This window comes from Pongo abelii, chromosome 7 (assembly GCF_028885655.2).
Source record: "Pongo abelii isolate AG06213 chromosome 7, NHGRI_mPonAbe1-v2.0_pri, whole genome shotgun sequence".
Lineage (NCBI taxonomy): Eukaryota > Metazoa > Chordata > Mammalia > Primates > Hominidae > Pongo > Pongo abelii.
Window position 1 is genome coordinate 32437496 of NC_071992.2, and position 19800 is coordinate 32457295.

The 19800-nt window shown below is 37.8% G+C and overlaps 1 protein-coding gene across 1 annotated transcript in view; it reads right to left on the reverse strand.

The window, feature by feature from the left end:
- GTF2E2 (general transcription factor IIE subunit 2) overlaps positions 1-19800 on the reverse strand; it is an 81667-nt gene that overhangs the window by 24025 nt on the left and 37842 nt on the right. The window contains exons 4-6 of the mRNA XM_024251408.3: positions 11977-12084; positions 9664-9846; positions 4408-4501 (exon numbers count right to left, since the gene is read on the reverse strand). Coding sequence (XP_024107176.1) covers positions 4408-4501; positions 9664-9846; positions 11977-12084 — 385 coding nt within the window. The remainder of the gene's footprint in view (positions 1-4407; positions 4502-9663; positions 9847-11976; positions 12085-19800) is intronic.

Genomic DNA, 19800 nt, shown 5'->3' on the forward strand with positions numbered 1-19800 from the left:
GGGAGGCTGAGTCAGGAGAATCACTTGAACCCGGGAAGCAGAGATTGTTGTGAGCCAAGATTGCACCATTGCACTCCAGCCTGGACAACAAGAGCGAAACTCCATCTCAAAAAAAAAGGTGTTCACTGAATCTGGTGAAACAAAAGCCACTCTAGGAAAAAAACTAAAGTCCTTCCCACAATCTTTGTCTTTGCTATTCCCTCTGCCTGGATACTCGCCTTACAGTCCCACACGTGGACACTATTCTGACCCTTGGCAAGGCTAGCTCCACCCCATTTTTCCTGTTTTGGCTCACTTCACCTTTTTTCAGAGGTTGTATCTGAACTTCACCACCCCCACCTTACCATAGAGCTCATTTATTTTCTTCCTAGCATTTCATACAATCTGCAACATTTTCAAATTTTGTATATTGTCCCCCATTTCAGAATGGAAGCTCTATAAAGACAGGGACTGGTCTATCTTACCCCTATATTTAGCAAAATGACTAGGGCACTTAGGAGGAGACCATTAAATATTTCTTGAATAAACAGGCTTACAAATAAACATTAATAAACTGTAACAAAAATCCCAGAAATTGTTAACAAGGGAATAAAAAGACAACAGAGAATAAGAGAATGAAAATAAATTATACCATTTCCAAGTAAATGATGGGGAGATTGCAACATATAATAAAGACAGTAAATGTAAAATGACAGTCAGAACTGATTCAAAAGTTAAAGCCAGCCATATGCCATCTAGAAAGGAAATACTTAAAACAGCAACAAAAAAATACAGACAGAAAGTAAAAGATGGGCAAAAATATATCAAATTTTTTAAAAAGCCAGAGGTTATGAGAGTCAGATGGGATAAAGCCGGACATCAAGGAAAAGAACATTAAATACAATCAAGGGGGACACATTATAATGATTTTGAACACAATTCTTTAATAAACTATGACTGCCAAGAATGTTTATAAACTAAAAACTCTGCATGAAAATATAAAAAGCAGTAACTACAGGAAAAATAAAAACATAGAAGTTGTGAGAGATTCTGATGTTTGCTCAGTCACTGCTTAGATCAAGTAGTCAAAAATAAATATGTATGTATATGGCGATCTGATAGATTATATTTTCTGTTAAAATGAAAACACAACAAACAACAGAGATAAAATAAGTAGTTCACAAAGAAATAAGGAAAGAACAAATACAAAAGCGCGCCATAAATAGAGAAAGTAACAGTGAGAAAATTAAGTCCGAGGGCCACGCTCTGAAAAACCGCACACTATTAAATTTGAAATTTTAAAAAGAATGATTTTGTAGAAAAACACAAAATTATCAAAATTGACTCACAAGAGAGAAAACTTAAGGACATAAGCAAATAAAACATTAAGAATGTTGCCAAGAAAGCAACTAGCCAGATACATTCATGGGTATATGCCTTCACATTTTTAAAGAATCTACTATTCTCATAAGGAATGAGGGGGGGAGAGGAAGAAAAACTACTTTTCTTTTTATGAACCCAGCATAATAACCATAACCAAAATCTGACAAAGCACACAAAAAAGAAAAGTGACCATACTGAAACAATTGTCCTAAATACATTAATATAAAAAATCTAGAAATACATGAAGCCAAAGAAAGGTTATCTAGGAGTGTAAGGATGGTTAAATATTAAGAAACCTAGCAGTACATTTCACCATATATTAAATAAGTTAGCAACAACAAAGATCTGAAAAGATGCAAAAATATTTTCTCAATTTACTTCTGCATTATCTTCCTGATTTCTATGGCTACTTCATTAAAATAAAAAATACATAGCCAATGTATAAGATATGTAAAGATATTTGCTTCAGCATTGTTAACTATTTTAAAACTCATTAATCAGGTACACACAGTGGAATACGAACCAGCCATACATCATTATGGAGTATCTGTAATGCTGAGAAAGCAAACTAAAAGAATAAACATCAAATTGTTTACAGAACTTGTTCCTGATTATGTAAGATTTAACTACCAAGCATATGTTATCACAAGACACGCATCACATATCCATGATGCATGTTTAATTTCTGTATCACATATGCTGGAGTTTAATATTACTATTTTACTCTATGTATTTCTAGATTGTTACTGTTTTCTAGGGGGAGAAAGTGAAAATTCTCATTTTGCCCCTATAAGCTATGCAATAAGGAAATAGAAAAGAGTTTAGGCCAACAAAGGCCATATAAAATGAGAAATGAAAACAGAGGTAATATTAAGGAAGTATAGATAAAAAATACACAAACAGGAAAAAGCAAAGTTAAAACAACGGTATCCACAGAAAGAGCACACAAGCGACAGAAAGTGACAGCTTAGCATGCAGATTACAAGAACACCTGGGCTTCCCACTGCTAAATACACAGTGTACTCCTAAAATAACCCCAAAGAAATACTATTAAGAATTTCTAGAGCTTCATGTACACTCTTACAGAGCTACTGCAATCTCTTTCCTATCAACCACCCGCCTCAAGTTAAACATCTGCTTATACAACAGACATGCTACGCTATGCTGCCATCTGCAGAGCAGACTTAACACTAAAATTCCCACTGAGAACATTTAAATATGTTTGTTGAAGGCATCAAAGTAAATGATGGAGAAACTAAAACTTAACTAGAGATATAACTATACTGAGAGAAGAGAGATAGGTATAGGAAAGAGAAATGACAGTAAGTCACACAAAGTTTAAAGTTGAAAAAAAAATCAAGAAACAATAGCATAAGCATATTATTAGCAATTGGGAAAAAACTGAAGAATCCAAAATAAAACTAGTTAAGTTGTTGCCACAAAAGAAAGGGACTGCAGCTAGAGAAGGGAAAGGCACATCTGCCTTTTAGTATAGGCTCTTACTCTCTATTTGAACTTGTAATATTTGTGATAGGTTTTTTTAAGTACTGGAAATATTTTTCAAAATGAGTTAATTATACCTAAGAATAAAGGAATCGGTTATTTCTTAGATTTTTTTTTTGAGCTCAGAAATATCTTAAATGGTTTTTAACTTTCTTTTTAAAGGCAGAGTCTCACTCTGCCACCCAGGCTGGAATGCAGTGGCACAATCAGCTCACCGTAACCTCCAACTCCTGAGTTAAAGCTATACTCTTGTCTCAGCTTTGCGAGTATAGCTGAGACCACAGGCATGCACCACCAAGCCTGGCTAATTTTTCAGTTTTTAATAGAGATAGGGTCTCACTTTTTTGCTCAGGCTGGTCTTGAACTCCTGGCCTCAAGCGATCCTCCTGCCTTGGCCTCTGAAAGTGCTAGGATTAGAAGCATGGGCCACCATGCCCAGCCTTAAATGTTTTTAAAAGCAAGAAATATAAAAATTAGCATAAAAGCAACATTGCAAGTAATGAAGACTAAAAGCAATATAAAAATCGCCAGGCAGTACTGAAGTCTTTGTTCAACAGGCACCTATCACTACAATGGATAGCATAAGTTCACTACATACTTGCTTTGTTATATAAAAGCTTATTAGAAACAACAACATCAAAGAACTGGAATATTCTGCACATTTTTATTTAATTAACATTTATTGTGAACCAATTACATGTAAGGTACTCAATTGGGATTTTCACAAAAATACAATTTCCTAAAACAAGTTCAGGGAAACTAAAGCCCTATCTACCAGAACCACAAGCCTGGGTATCTATAGACAGATAACAAAAGGAAAACTTAAGGTTACTGCACAAATCACAAAATCAATTAAATTGATGTTCAATTATTTTCCTGCCATTTTATAAAACTTCAAAAGTAATACAAATTTACAGTAAAACACCACCACCACATTTGCTAAAATGGCAATTGGTACTTGAATAATACATTTTTCATCACTAAACCCTTGTTTAATTAATGACAAATTACTGACAAAAATCTAAAACTAAAGTCCAAACATAAGTATCATATACTTAGTAAGAGATTCAATATACAGCTTAGCATCCAACTCCACAATATCCAGAAAGAAAAACATCATCTCCTTCCTTATTCAATTTGATAATTGAAAGATTCATAAGGTAAGAGAACACTATTCACCAATAAAGTTTATTCTTTTTCCCATCCTGTATCAAGCTTTTGTATCAGGATATGAACTTACATTTGTAAAAGTCTAAAGATAAAGAAATAAACCCGTTTGGTACAGTTGAGCTATAAACATAAGAAATCCTGAACTGCGACTGTAAGTATAACTAACCTAAAATCTTTCAAATCACATATTTCAAATTGCATTCTAAGAAACAATATGTTAGACACAGGGGCCACTGGCTGTGTTCTAAGAGATGATAATGCTAAAAAAGCAGTATTATAAGATTTAAATTATAATTGTATTATAAATATTAATTTTATCACCCTAAAATTGTAATATACTTGCAAACTAAAGTATAATACAGAAAAGCTCACCTTCATCCACAGAAAACTGACAGCTCTTATCATTGAAGAAAAGTATTTTCTTCTTATCGGGACGATTTACAAATAGTATCTGGTCCCCCAAAGCCTTAAAGATAGATAAAATAAAGATTTTTCAGTTAACTCCAAATTACCTCACCAAAAAAAAAAAAAAAAATTTAAACAATAAAGGACTTTCATTTCCTTAACACATTCAGTATACCACCATAGGGTCCACTGGACCCAATTTTAGTTTTAGTTTTGTTTTTAAGAGACTCCACCCAGACTGGAGTGCAGCTCACTGCAGCCTCAACCTCCCAGGCTCAAGCAATCCTCCCACCTCAGCCTCTGCAGTAACTGGGACCACTAGTGCGTTGCCACCACACCTAGCTAATGTTTTTTAATTTTTTGTAGAGAAAGGGTCTCACTATGTTGCCAGGGCTGGTCTTGAACTCCTGGGCTCTAGCGATCTTCCCACTTCAGCCTCCAAAAGTACAGGGAATACAGGTGTGAGCCACTGCACTCAGCCCCAATTTTAGTTTTTGAGTTTCTTTCTTGAGTAGTTCAATTTTTTAAAAATTGGTATTTCCAGACTTGTATTCTTAGAGGTCTTCCAAAGAACAAAAATAATATGTGTTTCACTTAAAACAGAAAATTCAATCTTTGTTGCAATTACTATTTGGGTCCATGGGACTCTTTCACTAATCTAAGACACATAATAGAATCTTGGTGTTCTTACTTTTCCACTACCTTGAGATATTTTGCTACTTACTCATCATTACCCATCAATTATTTCCAATTGTGCTTTTAAAATGCTAAAATAATAAGAAAATAGAAGAATGATTAAATCATCTAGAAATGTGATGCAACGGTGAAATACATGGGCATCCTTCAGTTTTCTCACTGCATTGCCCAAAGGATTACATTACACCTTTTCAAGAAGATATAAAAGATTGGAAGAGTCTTCTTGTTGTCTTTTAACTTTTATTGAGTACACCTGACAAAAAAAATTTTGTATTTTCTACCCTTGAGAGCAAAGACAAGAAAACTGACCAAAGACATTTCACAATTATTAGATGAATCAAAATATGAATGCAAAAAGCCAAATAGCAGCACTCTAGACTATCTGGCAAAAATTCATCATAGGAATAAAGTCTCAAGCTATGGAGTCTTTAGATGACAATAACTCAAGTGAAGATTCTCAAGCTTAAGAATCAACAAGCGAACAAAATGCTTCTCAATACAAAATGGAAACGATATTTTCGTCCCGTTATTCACCAGGAAGATTATCACACAGTATTTTGTGACAAGAATCTTTATCATCTCACTTTGCTAAAAGGATATATGACAGTATTCTTCTTTTTGATGTGTTTTCCAAAAATTACTTGACACAGAAGTTTGCTGTGTTAAATTCTTACTAAAATCTCTAATAAAGCTGTTTTCATCATCCCATTATTCTTACTTATGTAAATTATTCATAAAATGACTTAAAGTAGCTTAAAAATAATAGTCCACTAGATTGAGGTGGTAAAAGGTGATAACCACAGGATGAGCAACCCAAATCCCAAAATCTCGAATCCAAAATCCAAAACTTTTTGAGTGCTGACATGACATGCCAAAGAAATACTTACTGGGGGCCGGGTGCGATGGCTCACACCTATAATCCCAGCACTTTGGGAGGCCGAGGTAGGAGGATCATTTGAGGTCAGGAGTTTTTTTGTTTGTTTGTTTGTTTTGAGATGGAGTCTCACTCCATCACCCAGGCTGGAGTGCAGTGGCGCGATCTCGGCTCACTGCAAGCTCCACACAGTGGCCCACGCCATTCGCCTGCCTCAGCTTCCCGAATAGCTGGGACTACAGGCGCCCGCCACCATGCCCGGCTAATTTTTTGTACTTTTTAGTAAAGACAGGGTTTCACCATGTTAGCCAGGACAGTCTCGATCTCCTGACCTCGTGACCCACCCACCTCGGCCTCCCAAAGTGCTGGGATTACAGGCGTGAGCCACTGCACCTGGCCAAGGTTAGGAGTTTTGAGACCAGCCTCGTCAACGTGGTGAAACCCCATCTCTACTAAAAATAGAAAAATTAGCTGGACATGGGGGCAGGTGTCTGTAATCCCAGCTACTTGGGAGGCTGAGACAGGAGAATCTCTTAAACCCAGGAGACAGAGGTTGCAGTGAGCTGAGATCATGCCACTGCACACCAGCCAGGGCAACGTAAAGAGACTCCGCCTCAAAAAAAAAAAAAAAAAAAAAAGAAAGAAAGAAAGACAGACTCACTGGAGCATTTTGGATTTCAGATTTTCAGCTTTGGAATGTTTAACTGGTATAATGAAAATATACCAAAATTTGAAAAAAATCCAAAATCTGAAACAGTTCTGGTCCCAAGCATTACAGGTAAGGGACAGTCAAATTGTACATACATAAAATAAATGAAAGAACCTGAAGGCATTGCTAAAAAAAATTAAAGACATGAATAAATGAAAAGAATTCTGTGCTCATGTATTAAAAAACAATACAGTTACGATGGCAATATTACCCAAAGTTACCTATTCAATGTAATCCCTATCAAAATCCCAACGGCATTTTTTTGCAGAAATGGAAAAATCCATCCAAAAATTTGTATCAAATCTCAAGGACCTCAAAAAGCCTGAAATGGTTTAGATCTGTGTCCCTATCAAATCTCATGTCAAACTGTAATCCCCAATGTTGGAGGTGGGGCCTGGTGGGAGGTGACTGGTATAAAGGTGGATTTCCCTCTTGGTGCTGTTCTCCTGATAATGAGTTCTCATGAGATCTGGTCATTTAAAAGTGTGTGGCACCTTCCCCACTCTCTCTTGCTCCTGCTCTGGCCATGTAAGATGAGCCTGTTTCCCCTTCACCTTCTGCCATGATTATAAGTTTCCTGAGACCTCCCCATAAGCTGAGTAGACACCAGCATCATGCTTCCTGGAGAGCCTGCAGAACCTTGAGCCAAATGAATCTCTTTTCTTTATAAATTATCCACTTTCAAGCATTCCTTTATAGCATTGCAAGAATAGACTAATACATAGCCAAAACAATCTTGAAAAAGAACAAAATTGGTGATCTCATTCTTACTGATTTCAAAATATATTACAGAGCTACATTAATCAGGCCAGGTGCAGTGGCTCACACCTGGAATGCCACCACTTTGGGAAGCCGAGGGTGGGTGGATCACCTGAGGTCAGGAGTTCGAGACCAGCCTGGCCAACATGGTGAAACCACATCTCTACTAAAAATTAAAAAATTAGCTGGGTGTGGTGGTGTGTGCCTGTAATCCCAGCTAATCAGGAGGCTGAGGCAGGAGTACTGCTTGAACCTGGGAGGCAGAGGTTGCAGTGACCCAAGATTGCATCACTGCGCTCCAGCATGGGTGACAGAGCATGACTCTGTCTCAAAAAAAAAAAAAAAAAAGCTACATTAATCAAAACATTGTAGTGCTGGCATGAAGAAAGACATATAGGCAGAATGGAGGGCCCAGAAATAAACCTTCACATATATGGTCAAATGATCTTCCACATGAGTACCAAGACTAAGACCATTCAATGGGCAAAGGACGGTCTCTTCATCAAGACACTGGGAAAACTGGATATCCACATGAAAAGGAATAAAGTTGGACTCTTATACCATATACAAAAATTAACTCTAAATAAATACCTAAATATAAGACCCAAAACTATAAAACTCCTAGAAGAAAACATAGGACAAAAGCTTCATGACATTATATTTGGCAATGATTTAAACATGACACTAAAGGCACAGGCAACAAAATCAAAAATAGACAAGAGTGCAGCAAACTCAGAAACTGGCAAATTAAAGGGCACAATCAACAGAGTAAAAAGGCAACCTACAGAATGGGAGAAAATATTTGCAAATCATGTATCTGGTAAGGAATTAATATCCAGAATATATTTTTTAAAACCACAATTCAACAACAAAAATACAATGGACTATTATTCAGCTTTAAAAAGGAAGAAAATCCCGTCGCACGTACAACATGGATGAACCTTGAGAATATTATGCTAAGTGAAATAAGCCAGTCTTGGAAAAAGATTCCAAGATTCCAAGCAAAAGGGCTAAGGCTAGAAGAACAGAAGAGACATATCATATGCTACCTGCTGTAGGACAGACAAGGTTTGGAGTAATTGCCCACTTAACCACAAAACAAAACAAATAGAAACACTCTTGGGAGGAATGTAACAGAATCCTGAGTCTTTACACATATTAATATAATCCACAAGGTCTAAGACCCAACAGAAATGTATCAGATATATGAAGAAACAGGAAAATATGACCCATAAAAGAGACAGTCAATGCAGACCAGCTCTAAGATGACTCGGCTGTTAGAAGAATTTTAAAGCAGCTATAAGAAATCATACTTAAGGGTGTAACAAAAGATACTTGTCACGAATGGAAAAAAAAGAAAACAAAATTCAGCAAAGAAACAGAAACCAGAAGAAAAATTTACAAAGAAAGACTAGAACTGAAAAATACAATTAAAAAATTCACCAACTGGGCTTAACAAGTTGGAAGTGAAGAAGAAAAGTGAGTGAACTTAACAATGAATTAATAGAACAGAAAAAAAATTGAAATAAATAAACAGAGCCTCAGGGACTTGTAGTACAATACCAGAAGATCTGACATGTATAATTCCATTACCAAGAAGAAGAGAGAAAAGGGCAAGTTTTCTTCTACAGGTAGCAAAATGAATGAACCTGCTTAATAAGTTAACATTAATAATTAGCAACTGTGACAAATGGAAACAAGCAGCTTTCCCCAGTGAGTTTCAAATTTAAACTGGAAATGTCATCTGTATCAGTAGGACTTTCACATATGGCCCCTTTAGGACTTCAAAATAGTCAGGTTATTAACCAATGCTTTCATGTTTTAATGCCTCTAGTTCCTCAGGTAAGGAACACCTACTAGTATTACACAAGACACTCTTATTTACAAACAGAGCTTACAAGAGAAACTCTACTGCCTTTGAGGAAAATTTTCCAGAAATATCCTGAACAATCAAACAATCATATAGCAACAGCAACAAGAACCCATCAAAGTTACACAGAGATGGCTGCTCCCTTTCCTGCTAGGTGGCACGAGACATATTTCAAACCTTCAAGTGGCTCACTGTAACCCCATGTGTATATAATAGAAGCTGTAAAAACAATTGTAAAATGTTTGATATTTTTAAAACCAAGAAGTCATTATTCATTCAAATTATATTAAGACATAGAAAGAAAAGAGAGATTACCTTGACAGCTTTCTGGGAATTGGGCAGTGCTTCTTCTATGTCTTCTAAAAGAATTCCTCCTAATCCTCGCTGGTCATGCTGATCTAAGAGCCTAAGTAGGGCCTTCTTATCTCTCACGTTGTACTTGGGCTTAAAAGCATACTTCCCATCTATTACTTCAATTTTGGGATTGTTGACTAAAGCCTGTAACAGTGATACAATCGGAATATATTAACAAATGGAACATAAATATGTTTTTTTTTTTTTTTGAAACGGAATCTTGCTCTGTCGCCCAGGCTGGAGTGCAGTGGTGCGATCTCAGCTCACTGCAACCTCCGCCTCCCGGGTTCAAGCAATTCTCCTGCCTCAGCCTCCCTCTCCTGCCTCCCTCCCTCTCAGCACCTGGGACTGCAGGTGTGCACCACCACACCCAGCTAATTTTTGTATTTTTAGTAGAGATAGGGTTTCACCACGTTGGCCAGGCTGGTTTTGAACTTCTGACCTCAGGTGATCCACCCACCTCAGCCTCCCAAAGTGCTGGGATTACAGGCGTGAGCCACTGCACCCAGCCCATATATACATTCTTAATTCTACTAATTATTTTAAAATACAACACTAGCCGATGCAGTAGCAAATTAAAAGTACCTTATGAATACAAACTGGCAGGCCTAAAATCCTGGACGTCCAGGATTCCAGAACAGTAGATCAGCACGGTGCTCACTTTTTATAAAAGAAACTGTGTTTTATTTACATAAATTCTTTGAGGAGAAATAAACCATTTTATCACAACTACTTTGAAAAAAGCTGAACCCATATTCTTCTAGTAGTCAAAATGTGTAGGAATCAATAAAACACCTACAAATATTAATAGACAAAGTGAACTGAGTAGTGCCCACTCCACCTGCAAAGTACAGCTTATCACATACTGGCATTATAAAGTAAGGAACATTACCCTTACTAGTCACTGGTCTTCCCCATCTGCTATCAACTGGCAATGGCAGCTGTGGAAGGAACTGAAAAGGACCAGACTAGTGCATACAAGAACTTTACCTATAATGTCAGCTTGAGAATGAAAAACTGAGTAGGAATGCAGGAATTACTGAATATAATTATTTTTCTAGTCAGTTCTGTTGTACAGCTAGTATCAGAAGGAAAGCTCTTCAAAAAGAGCCACCCTATATATTTTCTTCTGCAGCTGCCAGCCTGACCCTGAAAGGAGAAAGAGAAGAAACACAGAAAGAAGAAAAAAGAGAGAATAGAATAGTAAAATGATCAAAGTCATTGTTAACTAAATGTTGGTAGTCTATGAATTCTCAAGGTTAGCTAAACCAGCAAATTTAAATGTGGATTACCATTGTCTGTATATCACTAACACAATGAACTACAATTATACTGATTAACGGTCATGTTACATTATAAAAGTCAAGACCTGTATTTTGCTTGGTAAAAAAATTAATGAACTGTATGTTAGGAATTTTACATTTGGTTTCTAGAATCTATCTCTGGTCCTAGAAAGTAGTGTTCTTAGTTTTCACTTCATATTTAAGAGTGGTAAACATTTGAATTTTTAAATGCTATTCATTTCCAAATTAGCATGGTCACTGACTGCGTTGGGGTTTCTTCAAATGATGTATGTTCATACACAGCATTTGTGACTTTTTTTCCACATCAAGCCATAATAGCAGTAATTGTGCAACAAAATATCTTCCTATCCCTGCAGTACCTTATGCTTTAAATTTTCTAAAACAAAAACAATTCAATTTACAAGCATACAAACCATAAATCTGGCAATACAAAATAAGCATTAATCTGTAAAAACATAAGTCGAATTGGTACAATGACTTCTTTACAACTATTACACAGAAGTCTTACCTTTAACATTTTGAAATAGATAACATAAAATTATATGAAAACCAACAAATCAATCTTATAAATGTGTACATTCAAAAAACAAAGACCCTACACCATTTATTTTAAGAAAAAGTAAAAAGCATTATCAGATTTCACCATATTAAAACATTCTAGGCAATGCGCGGTGGCTCATGCCTATAACCCCAGCACTCTGGGAGGCCGAAGTGGGCCAATCACTTGAGGTCAGGAGTTCAACACCAGCCTGGCCAACATGGTGAAACCCCGTCTCTACTAAAAACACAAAAATTAGCCTGGCATCGTGGCGCATGCCTGCAGTCCCAACTACTCGGGAGGCTGAGTCAGCAGTGAGCTGAGATCATGCCACTGCGCTCTAGCCTGTGCAACAGAGCAAGACTCTGTCTTAAAAAAAAAAAAAAATTCTAGTTACAGAAAATCTCTCTTGATAATCAACTAAATTCTTACCTCAGTCATTAGCCATTGTTTCTGCTTGAGTCCAATATCTAAATGTTGTGTTTCATCCAAAATTTCATCTAAGGTTAGAGGATGCGTATCTCCTCGCTGATGCCGTGTCTATCAAGTGAAGAAATTGTTATTAGAAGACAGTTTTAAAATGCTAGATGCATTAAATCATAGTTACATGTAAACAAACCTTCAGGAATGAAAAACATGTATTATTCCAGGTAGCATAATTATAGTGACAAAGAGCCATAGACTACGAAATCAGAATGGGGTTGAAACTCATTGCTCTATAAAATCAAAAGATAAACTGACAAAAAAAATATGCAACTAGTATCACCAAGAGCTATATTCTTCCTAACATTTCAAGAGCTTCAAAAACCTAACAAAATAGACCAGGCACGGTGGCTCATGGCTGTAATCCCAGCACTTTGGGGGACTAAGGCAGGTGGGATCACTTCAGGTCAGGTGTTCGAGACCAGCCTGGCCAACATGGTGAAACCCCATGTCTACTAAAAATATAAAAATCAGCTGTGCATGGTGGTGCATGCTTGTAATCCCAGCTACTTGGGAGGCTGAGGCAGGAGAATCGCTTGAACCTGGGAAGAGGAGGCTGCAGTGAGCTGAGATCATGCCACTGCACTCCAGCCTGGGAGACAGAGCAAGACTCTGTCTCAAAAAAACATAAAACTAACAGAAAATGACCCAAAGACAGAAACGCACAGATTGCAAAAAATGACCTTAAACATAGGAAAAGACACTCAACTTTCACCAAATAATCCTATTTCTAGAAGCTTATCCTACAGAAATACCAGTACCACACAGAAAAGTGACTTATGGTCACTGTAGCATTGTTCATAAAAAGAAAATATTAGAAATAACCCAAGCGTCCACAATTAGAAGACAGATTAACCACAGCACATCCATTCCACTATACAGATGTTCACAAAGTAAATGTAAAAGTTCTCTATGTGCTAATTTGAAAAGATGTCCAAGACAAATTAATAAGTAAAAAAAATATGTATCATGCCTATCCAATGAAAACACACACACACACGTAGATACCAAAAGCTAGACAGGATGCAAAGGAACAGGAGCTGTCATTCATTGCTGGTGAGTGTGCAAAATGGTACAGCCACTGTGGAAGACAGTTCAGCAGTTTCTTACAACACTAAAACACACTCTTACCATTCGATCAATCTAGCAATCATGATCCTTGGTATTTACCCAAATGAGCCAAAAAATTATGTATATACAAAAATCCACTAAGGATGCTTATTATAGCTTCATCCATAATTGCCAAAAGCTGGAAGCAACCAAGATGTCCTTCAGTAGGTGAGTGGGTGAATAAACTGTGGTATTATCCAGACAATGGAATACTATCCAGTGCTAAAACGAAATGAGCTATCAAGCTATGAAAAAAACATGGAGAAACCTTAAATACGTATTACTAAGGGAAAGAAGCCAATCTGAAAAGGATACATACTGTATGGCTCCAACTACTGACATTCCGGAAAAGGCAAAAACCATGGAGACAATAAAAAGTTTAGTGGCTGCAGGCCAGATGCAGTGGCTCACACCTGTAATCCCAGCACTTTGGGAAAACGAGGCAGGCAGATCACAAGGTAAGGAGATCGAGACCATCCTGGCCAACATGGTGAAACTCCATCTCTACTAAAATACAAAAAATTAGCCAGGCGTGGTGGCATGCGCCTGTAGTCTCAGCTACTCAGGAGGCTGAGGCAGGGGAATCACTTGAACCTGGGAGACGGAGGTTGCAGTGAGCCAAGATCAAGCCATTGCATTCCAACCTGGCAACAGAGCAAGACTCTGTTTAAAAAATAAATAAATAATTAAAAAAATAAAAAATTAAAAAAAGTTTAGTGGCTGCCAAGGGTTGAGGGGAGAGAAGGATGAACAAGCAGAGCCCTGAGAATTTTTAGGGCAGTGAAAATACTCAGTAGGATACTAAAGTGGTGGACACAGGTCATTATACACTTGTCCAAATCCACAGAAAGAACAACACTAAGGGTGAACTCACGTAAACTATGGACTTTGAGTGGTAATTTGTCAATGTAGGTTCATCAACTGTCACAAATGTACTCTTCTGGTGCAGGATGTTAATAGTGGAGGAAGCTGTGGGGGGATGGGTAGGGAATGGATGAGAATTCTGTATTTTCCAATCAATTTTGCTGTGAACCTAAAACTGCTCTAAAAAAATAAAGTGTTTTTTAAAGTAAATAAGAAAAAAGTATGTATGTTAAACATATGCACTACGAACCCTTGCATATAGGGAAGAGTAGAAATAAGTATACATTTGAACTTTGTTTCTGCATAAAGAACCACTGGAAAAAAAATCACAAGAAACTAATAAAAGAGGCTACCTGTAGGAAGCACAAGAGGAGAGAAAATGAGTAGGATGACAGGTGAGAACAAGACTCCTTCATTGAACCTTATTATACAACTTTACTTTTTGTACAAAGAGATATGTTATTTATCCACAACAAAAATAACTCTTCAAAAGAAAAAAAAAAACCCAAGCTCCAAGTTCCCTCACATTGAGCAGGTTACTGAACCTCACTGGGCTTCAGCCAGGCCCTGGAAAACTAAATAACCACTTCTCCAAACTAGAAGATACAGACAGCAGATAGAGACATAAGCTTAACACACCACACAAAAGAACCATTCGTTGAGCATTTGCTGTTAATTCATTCACTTATTCATTCAAATATTTAGTGGTAACTACTATGTGCTGAGAGTACAGCAATGAGACATACAATAAAATGCAAACTACTTCTGCCTTTAAGAGCTCCCAATAGAGGGGAGAAGATAAACATACAAGCTACAAAAGTTAGATATGGCCGGGCATAGTGGCTCACATCTGAATCCCAGCAAATTGGAAGGTCAAAGTGAGCAGGTTGTTTGAACCCAAGAGATTGAGGCCAGCCTGGACAACATGGCAAAACTCCGACTCTACCAAAAAATTGCACATATACAAAAATTAATCAGGTATGGTGGCACACGCTTATAGTCCCAGTTCCTTGGTAGGCTGTAATGACTGCTTGAGCCCAGGAGGCAGACGCTGCAAGTGAGCTGTGGTCATGCCACTGCACTCCATCCAGCCTGGGTGACAGAACCAGATCTTGTCTCAAAAAAAAAAAAAAAAAGCTAGGTATACAACTATCTGTCAGGAAGGCATCTTCAATCAGAAGAAATGAAAGAGAAAACTGGACAGACCTTGAATGACGACATGATAACTAGAATACAGGGAAATGCCGGGCAGCTATAGTACATCACAGTGGTCTCCTACGTGGGGTGTACACACCCCAGCGGCACAAAAGTGGGTACCTCAGGATGATTCTTTAGAACATTTATTAACATTGTCTTTAATTTCCATTTAAAAGTTATGCTTTACTTAGGCTGGGCACAGTGGCTCATGCCTGTAATCTCAGCACTTTGGGAGGCTGAGGCGGGTGGATCTTGAGGTCAGGAGTTCAAGACCAGCCTGACCAACATAGTGAAACCTGTTTCTACTAAAAATACAAAAAATTAGCCGGACATGGTGGCACAAGCCCGTAATCCCAGCTACTCAGGAGGCTGAGGAAGGAGAATCGCTTAAACTGAGGAGGCAGAGGTTGCGGTGAGCCAAGGTTGCACTATTGCACTCCAGCCTGGGTGACAGAACAACACTCTGTCTCGGGGGGGGGGAAGAAAAAAAGTTACGCTTTACTAATAGTGAATATGTGGACTGACACATACTATTAGTAAAGTGGCTCCTTCGCTTCATGTCACGGCATCCACATTTCCAATCGTGACATGCATGGAGGAATCCTGAGGTGGGCCTGGGAATCCCACATGACAAAGGGCCCAGCATGCATGGCCTCGCTCATTCCTTCACTTTCAGGATTCTGCAACACAGTGAGACTGGCCTGTTATAAGATGGATTTAGGCAAATTTTTTTTTAAAGACCTTTCAAAGGTAGACATTGTACAATGGTTTCACAAAGCTGTAAGAAATGAATTACAAATTTCTCCTTACAAAAAGGCAAAATGTTTCAAATCTGCTCAATATTCTACGATTATAGCAGCTATTTATAGTTTGCTAACAATTATTTTAAAAATAATTAAAATAAGCCATCTGTTCCTTCAAAGTAAAGCTGGCATTTAATGATGTATAAAAGTAGCTGCTTTTTGAAATAAATTCATGCCATGGAAAGAGCATTTTGAAAAGACTGGGAAATATTTCCATCATTATGTGATTTCTGAGTTTAAAAGGTATAAGAATAAAAACTCATATCTACATATCTTAAAAATTTGATAAACTATTTTCTAACTTTCACTATTATTTTCTTTGAGATGGAGTCTCGCCTTATCACCGGGCTGGAGGGCAGTGGCACGATCTTGGGTCACTGCAACCTCCACCTCCCGGGTTCAAGTGATCCTCCTGCCTCAGCCTCCGAGTAGCTGAGACTATAGGCGTGTGCCACCACACCATGCTGATTTTTGTATTTTTAGTAGAGACGAGGTTTCACCATGTTGTCCAGGATGGTCTCGATCTCCTGACTTCATGATCCACCTTGCCTCAGCCTCCCAAAGTGTTGGGATTACAGGCATGAGCCACCGTGCCGTCTACTTCGATAGTTTTACAGTACTTTGAGTGCTGTTTTATAATCTTTATTTTTAAAAAGTCTTCCAGACAAAACTCTTCTATGAGTTTAAAATCAAAATTGTCAGTAATTTAAAAATTATAATCCATTTTGATATATTTTGCATAAACTGACTTTTTTTTTTTTTTTTTGAGACGGAGTTTCACTCTTGTTGCCCAGGCTGGAGTGCAATGGCATGATCTCGGCTCACCGCAACCTCCGCCTCCCTGGTTCAAGCAATTCTCCTGCTTCAGCTTCCCAAGTAGCTGGGACTACAAGGCGTGCACCACAACGCCTGGCTAATTTCTGTATTTTTAGTAGAGACGGGGTTTCACCATGTTGGTCAGGCTGGTCTCGAACTCATGACCTCGTGATCTGGCCACCTCAGCCTCCCATAGTGCTGGGATTACAGGTGTGAGCCACTGCGCCTGGCCAAACTGACAGACATATTTTTTTAAATGGGAGTTGAGTAGCCAAATTGTCAGGATTAAAATAAATCAGTGTCACAATTTTCTAACAATGATTTACGGCCGCCGAGTGAATAATGCATACCCTCCCTCCAAAAACATGCACATCCAAATCAACCTGTGGCTGTGTTACCTTGCATGACAAAAGGGACTTCATTGGCATGATTAAACCAAGGATCCTGAGATAGGAGACATTATTGCAGATTTCCAGGTGTCCCTTAAAAGGGAAAGAGGGAGGCAGGAGAGTCCAAGTGAATAGCAAGAGATGTGACAACAGAAGAGGATGGAGGAAGGACTATGAGTGAGGGAATGCAGGCGGCCTGTAGAAACTGACAGAGGAAAGAGATGCTCCCCTTTACGTCTCCAGAAGGAACCAAACCTGCCTATACTCTGACTTTAGCCCAGCAAGTCTGCCTTTTGGACCTCTGACTTCCAAAACTGGAAGATAACCAATTTGTGTTGTTTTAAGCCACTAAAGTTGTGGTAATTACAGCAGCAATAGGAAACTTACACACACACACACACACACACACACACACACACGTATACATACACACATTCATTCCTTTGAGCTCTATAAATCTTTGTTAAGGGTCTTTATTGCTATGACATCAATTAAAACCAAGGTTCCAAACAAACTAAACCTAAAAAGAGACCTTCATCACTTTGTAAGAAAAGGTTAAATGAAGATGTTTGACACAGCACTCATTCAATCATACTGCTTTCAGTCAGAAAAAAAGCTTCTTATATTGTTAAAAAAATTATTTTAAGATAGTGTATTTTACCTTTTATCTCTATCTTTTTCATTTCTTATTTTTGTATAATCTTATGACATATACAATGTATTGATAGAGTAATACACTAGTACATACATGTACAAACAGTAAGCTAAGAAAATTTTAATAGAGTTAGCCAAGCTGGGCACGGTGGCTCACATCTGTAATCCCAGCACTTGGGGAGGCTGAGGTGGGTGGATCACTTGAGATCAGTAGTTCAAGGCCAGCCTGGCCAACATGATGAAACCTCGACTCCACTAAAAACACAAAAATTAGCCAGGCGTGGTGGCACATGCCTATAATTCCAGCTACTCAAGAGGCTGAGGCAGGAGAATCGCTTGAGCCCAGCAGGCGGAGGTTGCAATGAGCCGAGATTACGCTACTGCACTCCAGCCTGGGAAACAGTGATATTACATCTCAGAAAAAAAAAAAATGAGGTAGCTAAGAAAAAACGGAGGAGAGCAGTGCAGTAGACTTTTGGATATATGGATCTGGAAGCACACAGCCTAAACTAGAAGGAATAATGGAGGTTACTTGTCTAAGGACAGCCAATACAAGCCTTTCAAAATATTTTTCCATATTCTCTGTTATCATTATTAAATTTGATCTATTTTCCTTTGTTTCTTTTATATTAAAAGTTTTTTTCCCCATTACAATCAAATACAAAATTACAAAAAGGCCAACCTAACCTGGAAATATAAGCAAATAAGAATACAGCTCAAGAAAAATAAAAAAATTACTAGCCTTGTATTATTGTTTTTAAATTAAAAATAAATGGAATTATTGGAATCAGAAAAAAATCAATGACAGAAGTAATAATCAATGCATGAAAGCCTAACCATTTTCACTGAGCTTTGTGAACACAGAAGCCAAAAACGCAACTATCAAGTTGCCAAGGGGAAGCTACTGGATCAAAATGAGTGATGAGCAATAAAAGATCAAGAGAAACTGAAAATCCCATCCCTTCCTCATAGATCAGGAATTAAAACGAAAGAGTGCTTACAGAGAGTACATACATAATGCCCTACAACTAAAGACTTGATATAGTTTTCAGCAAAGAAAACATCTTTGTTAAATTTCTTCCTAATTATTGGATGACTTTTGGTGTGCTACCTTTCGTATTTTATTTCGCTTTCTTATTTTTTTATTGCAAATTTGTAGAAATTGATTTTTGTAGACTGATCATTTGGTAACCTTACTGAATATACCTATTAATTCCGGTAGTTCCCAGATTCTTCTAGCTTTTCTACATACTTAATCACATCATCTACGGTTTTACTTCTTCCTTTCCAATTTTTATGTTACTACTTCCTTTATGCCTTACTGCACCAGGAAGAACTTCCAGTACAATACAGAATAAAAGGTATGACAATTTGGTATCCTTGTCTTTTTCCTGACCTAAAGAAAACACATTTGCTATTTCATCATTAAGTATGATGTTAAATCTAGGGGGTTTTTATATATATATTTTTTAATTATACTTTAAGTTCTAGGGTACATGTGCACAATGTGCAGGTTTGTTACATATGTATACATGTGCCATGTTGGTGTGCTGCACCCATTAACTCGTCCTTTACATTAGGTATATCTCCTAATGCTATCCCTCCCCCCTCCCCCCACCCCACAACAGGCCCCGGTGTGTGATGTTCCCCTTCCTGTGTCCAAGTGTATCGGGGAACCTGCCCCACTAATCATGTAGGTTCTTTTCTATTTTCCCTAAGCGTCCGCCGGTTTGAGAAATAAAGGGACAGCGTACAAAAGAAATAAATTTTAAAGCTGGGTGTCCGGGGCAGACATCACATGTCGGTAGGTTCCGTGATGCCCCACAAGCCGCAAAACCAGCAAGTTTTAATTAAGGACTTTCAAAAGGGGAGGGAGTGTAGGAATAGGGTGTGGGTCACAGAGATCACGTGCTTCACAAGGTAATAGAATATCACAAGGC